Raw genomic sequence first — 6,000 nt, 5'->3', positions numbered from 1 at the left:
TCCTGTTTCTGAGGAGAAACTCCTCTGAGGCAGCAGCAGGAGGAGGACGAGGGCGCCCTTCGCTTCAGGCAACAGCCGCCGCCGCCGCCGCAGCAGCAGCTCCCCCGGGAGGAGGAGAAGGCTCTCGGGCCCAGCGGCGAGCTCCTCCCCGCAGGGCGGGCGTTGGCGGAGGGCGCCCCCTTCGCCTTGCCGCCGGCGACGGCGAGTTGACGGGCGGCGGGGTCCCGCGGCGGCGGCGGAGCGGGCGATGTGACCCCTGGCGGCGGAGGGGGTTTGGCCGGCGTCAAGATGTGGCTGAAGCCCGAGGAGGTGCTGCTGAAAAACGCCCTGAAGCTGTGGGTCACGCAGAAGAGCAGCGGCTACTTCGTGCTGCAGCGGCGGCGGGGCCACGGAAGCGGCGGCGGGCGCTTCACCGGTAAACGGCGGGAAAGGGGCTTGGCCGGGGCGACCCGGACCCCATATTAAGAGCTGGAAGCGGGCCGAGGGCGGGAGGCGAGCCCCGCCGGGAAAGCTAGTCTACAGGTCGGCAGGCGTGGAAGTACGAGCCGCCCTTTGCCTTTCCAACCCCTCCGGGGGGAAAGGAGTGGGTCTGTCGTGGCCGCGATATTATTATTAGCCTCCAGGAGGATCCCTCTCCAGACGTCCCCGAAAGTGGGGACTCTCTCTCTCTCTTTGTTGCTTTTCTTTTATACTTCTGTCGTCTTTCGACTCCTTGGTCGGGATGCGGCGGGGCTGAGGAAGAGGAGGAAGTAACTCCCATAGTGTGAGGGGGCACCCCCTGCCTTGATGGACTGGGTGGAGGGGCTTTTGCTGCTGCCCTGCACCCTGAGGTGGGGGAAACGAGATGGACGGGGGGGGGGGAGAGAAACCAGGCTATTTGTTCAGGGACAACCTGAACTCTTACCTCTGCCCCCCCTCCCCGGTTGTGCATTGCAAATAATCACTTTCCCCCACACCTTATACAGTAGTTGGAAAAAGTCACTGTGGAGTAGAGGAAGGAGCTGTAACCTGTGTGCAGATAGAAGCTCCCCTTGCCCATATTTTGTTTTGTTTTTTTGCTAAGCCTCTTGGCGTATGATAAGAGGTTTCTGTCTTCTGAACAACTCCATTGTTTTCAACTCGAGTTTTTTGTTCAGGTGCCTGCGGCAGCTGTTGTTAATGGTGGGGGGAGAAAGGAGGAAATCCGATAGAGAGGAAAAACGTGGAAGAGCTTAGCCTGAGCCCATGAGATGCTGGATTTTACCAGTTTGCCAAGATAAGATATGTAGAATAAGAAGGCAATGGAAGGCTATATTTAAGACAGACGGCGGCTAGAAACAAAAATACGTGACATTTTGCAAAGAGATCTGCATTTAGGACTCTCCATATGGAAAAGCAGGGTTGTATATATTGTGCATAAGGCTTTAAACTAAACAGTGCTGCATTTGGTATTTAGAACACAATGATGCCCATAAATAAGCTAATAAGCATTGTTTTATTTGAGCTAATTTAATGGTGGCATAATAAAGAAGGCAAATACTGTAGTAAAAACAAAATATGAAGGACACATTTTCATATGGAAGATTATTTGGGAAATTGGGGGGGGGGGAATCGTAAGTTGGAGAGTGAAATGAGTGCCCCAGAAGTCTTAATTATTGTTTAGAATAAGCACCTTGAGTGTGTAAATCAGGGATGGGAAAGCCGTGCCCCTCTAGAGTCAACTAGACATTGTGAGTCTACAGCTCCTGTCATCCCTGACCTAGGCAGAGATGCCTAGGGCTTGATGAGAGTTGTGAGTCCCAACAGAATTTGGAGGGCCACACGTGTTGATAAACAGTAAGGCTTCAGTCCTGTCCATTTTCAAGTGAATAGTAAGTTCCCTTTATCCCAATTGGAACTTACTTCTGAGCAGACAAACATTGGATTGCATTGGATTGGTATCTGAAGAAGTGTGCATGCACATGAAAGCTCATACCAATAACAAACTTAGTTGGTCTCTAAGGTGCTACTGGAAGGATTTTTTATTTTTTATTTTGTTTCGACTATGGCAGACCAACACAGCTACCTACCTGTAATTGGATTGCACTGTAAGACACTCATAAAACTTCTGGTGAATTCATTCAGGAGTACATTTCTGCTGTAATTATTTAGGCTAATAATATAAACTGTGCTGGTATGTTTAATTATGTTGACATTTCTGTTAATATATTGGTGCTTTGGAAGATAATGGCCTACTGGCTTTCCTTCTGAAAGTCCCTTAGATTTTCCACTATTGGGTAACCACAGGCACAATTCCAGTACAGAATGCCTGTGTAGCAATCAGGCTAGATAAGTATTTCTAACCTTGAAGTGCCAGTACAACTTTTTCAGGAGACCAAGCAATTACGCTTCTGGGACTTTCTTCACATTTGAGTACAGTGGTACCTTGGTTTACAAACTTAATCGGTTCTGGAAGTCCGTTCTTAAACCGAAACCGTTCTTAAACTGAGGCGCACTTTCTCTAATGTGACCTCCCACCACCAGTGCCCTTCCACCGTTCGGATTCCATTCTTAGACCAAGGTAAAGTTTGCAAACCGGGACACTACTTCCAGTTTTGCGGAGTTTGTAAACCAAATAGTTTGTAAACAGGGTTTTTCTTAACCGAAGGTACCACTGTACTTGTAATAATAAGCAGTGCAGATCATTTTGTTATTTTTTTTAAAGCAACAGTTGTTAATAATAACTTTTATGGCCCAGTGCAGGTCCCGCCTGTAATGCAATTAAATCACACTGAACATGCAGTTGGTGCTTTCAAAATGTGGGAATGCTAGAAGTCCAATCTGTCCTACAACATCTGGGCCTATAGCTCAGTGGTAGAGTATCTGCTTTGCATGCAGAAAGTTGCAGCTTCAATCCCCAGCATCTCCAGGGTAGAATTGGTGAATGAGCCCTATCTGAACCCCAGAGAGCCGCTGCCAGTCAGACTATTGGTGTCCACTTGGTGGGTCAGAGTGCACTACTGGGTTGCAATCTGATCTCAGATGGGCTGCAACACAGCACTTCCAGCATACAGATACATGGTAAAAAATTGAGAAATGAGCTCCAAATGCATGTTTGGGTTAAAGGTGAGTGCCAGGTCTGAAAATATTGAAGACTACTGGCATAGACTAGTGGTTTCCACACTTTTCCAACTCTACAATTCTAGGATTCTGTTATTTTCCTCTTGAAAATTGCTGATGGTCTCAGTGGACCACTTGATGATTTTTCTGTCTGTTGCAGCAGTTGTAATGTGCTGCACCAGATGATTTTAAATAGTATTTTTATTGCTGCTTTTATATCTTACATATTGTAATTTATTGCATTGACATTGACATTCCATGGAATTCAAATTGTAATGCGATAAAACGCAATATTTAAAAAGAAACAATAAAAATGTAGAAATCAATATGGATATGCAGCATACCACTGGTGGTCCACGAATCACAGTCTGGGAGGTAGATAATACCAAAATAGATGCACCAGTGGCCTGAGTCTGTCTAGAATGTTGAACAAGATGAAAGCAAGTGCCTTACTTAAGGTCACAAAATAGAATAGAAGATACTGTCTGGGCCCTAAATGCTATTGGCTATACCTTTGACCTCACATTTGCTTTTCAGACTAACAAAACAACACACTTACAGAAGGCAAGCAGTCAGGCCTGAGAGACAAGCCTCTTAAGCATATACTGACTACAGAACATAGGGTGACATTAAGCTAATTTTTACTCGTAGAGTGGACCCATTGAAATTAATGAACCTGACTAAATTAAGTCCATTGATTTCAATATATCTATTCTGAATTACACTTAGTTAAATACCGCCCATAGTTGGGGTCTGAGTACCAAACCCCTAAACTTAATGTTCTGTACCCATTCCCAACCCAACATTTACTGCAGGCCATGCTCTGAATTGCTCCTGGACCACAATCTGCTCCATCAGATGCATGAAATTACCAGTAAGCTGCACTTCACACATAATTTAACTAATGGAATTCACTGCCTTGGGGTATGGTAATGTCCACAGCCTAAGAAGGCTTTACAAAATGAACAGAGATTCTTGGAAAATAAGTCTTATTAATGCTTATTACCTGTGATAGCTAAATGGAATCTCTCTCCACATGCAGTATACATCTGAATACTAGAGACAATCAAAAGGGAAGTTCCTTTGCCTGCTCTTACTTGTGAGCTTCCAGAGACATCTGGTTGGCCAGATTCCACTCTAAATCTATTTCCTTCCCAGAGCTAAATACTGTATTTCCTTTTCCAACAAAGCCTCCCATAACTCTTTTCCCCCTCCCCTAAAGAAAAGGCCAAAATACCATCCCTACCACCACTATTTTCTCCAACTGGTGTTATAAGGAGGCAGCCTAGGAGCTCCAGATCTCCTACTCCTTTCCCTTGCTTTTTATACCATAAAAAAACAAGAATAGTGTGCATATAGGATGGTTGGGTGTACAGTGGTACCTCAGGTTACATACGCTTCAGGTTACATACTCCGCTAACCCAGAAGTAACGCTTCAGGTTAAGAACTTTGCTTCAGGATAAGAACAGAAATTGTGCTCTGGCAGTGCAGCAGCAGCAGGAGGTCCCATTAGATAAAGTAGTGCTTCAGGTTAAGAACAGTTTCAGGTTAAGAACAGACCTCCAGAACAAATTAAATTATTCACCCGAGGTACCACTGTACTTAAATCGGGGTTGGGGAAGCTTTGGCCCTTTCAGATATTTTTGGGCCTCAGCTTTCATCAGCATCAGCTTGGCTTGGCTAATGTTCAGGGTTGATGAGAGTCTCCAATCCGTTACTTAGGTGTGGTCTGAAATGCGTTGTGCTTAACAGTTTTTATCTTTGACTGACTCACGCCCTTAATTTTGAGTTGTTAGAATTTAAGCATCAAAACTGGTTTTCCAGAGGCATTCAACGTGATGTGTATGTGTTTCATAATAAAAAGTATATGGCACTCTGTGGTTTTGATAACATTATATTGGGTTTACTTGCTGTGTTAGTGAAGAAATGAAATGTAGAAACAAAGGACACTTAATGTAGAAATAAGAAACAACAGTCCACATGCATTTAAATGGGTAAAGCGTATCACATTTGTAGAATTTTGAGACACATTTTTGATGAAATGGTGTTTCGCATTAGAAGTCTCATAAGCCATGCATGAGTCAGACTGGACCTTTTTTACTTGTTGAACTTTACTATTGAACCTTTACCTACCAGTGCTCCCAGTATCTCACTTTCAAAGCTATGCCTTTGCATAACCTATCTGGGGAGTTTTCTACTGGTCTCCGTATTTCACCATGTTCTTTTGTTCTCCCATGGAATATACATGGGATTGGTTGTTTGTTCTCTCTTTTCCATTTGCCCCTTTTAATTGCTGTGTTAAGAGAGATTAATTTTCAGATCTAAAAATAGTCTCCCAGCTGCTAGAGTTAGGCCCCAACCAAGTACCGGTATCTTAATAGCTGACATTCACAAACATTATGACTGTGCCACTGAGCCCAAGGGGCAGACCTTCCCAGGTGTGAAGTTGAAAAATAAAGTTGCTTTGGTAGATTGTACTTTTTGCGGTTTTTATGGAAGCTAAATGTCTACTATATGGGTTGCCTTAGGCAGTCCAAGTGGGTTTTAGCTTTGTCTTATCAAATTGCCCTTTTATTTTCTGTTCGTTTTCTGTCCTAGAAAGAAAACATTCTCAAAATAAGAGTCAAATAAACAAAACAATGGTAGTGTTCTAGAACAAAAATATTTTCCATCTTTGGCGTTCACTGTGAAAAAGAGTACATAATATTAATTTTATGGCATTTTTTAATACAAAAGTTAGAGTAATTAGCAGCACAATTATGTGCATTTACTCAGAAGTATGTCCCACTTGTGCTGCTTAAATCTAAATTTAACTGTGAAGGTATAGATAAATAGAACAAAAACATATTATTTTTAATCATCATAATACTAGAAATCAATAAAAGGTTAACATGAATCCCAGCCATAAATAAATAATGAAAG

At 43.5% G+C, this 6,000-nt stretch overlaps 1 protein-coding gene across 2 annotated transcripts in view; it reads left to right on the top strand.

The window, feature by feature from the left end:
* The first annotated feature begins 211 nt into the window (after positions 1–211).
* Positions 212–6,000, top strand: part of TBC1D8 (TBC1 domain family member 8) — a 57,561-nt gene continuing 51,772 nt past the window's right edge. For both annotated transcript variants that reach the window (XM_033147600.1, XM_033147599.1), the window contains exon 1: positions 212–415. In XM_033147600.1, the coding sequence (XP_033003491.1) occupies positions 289–415 (127 nt within the window). In that variant the 5' untranslated portion in view covers positions 212–288. The remainder of the gene's footprint in view (positions 416–6,000) is intronic.

The sequence above is a fragment of the Lacerta agilis genome, chromosome 4 (genome assembly GCF_009819535.1).
Source record: "Lacerta agilis isolate rLacAgi1 chromosome 4, rLacAgi1.pri, whole genome shotgun sequence".
Classification (NCBI taxonomy): Eukaryota; Metazoa; Chordata; class Lepidosauria; order Squamata; family Lacertidae; genus Lacerta; species Lacerta agilis.
This window is presented reverse-complemented; position numbering and strand designations above follow the sequence as displayed.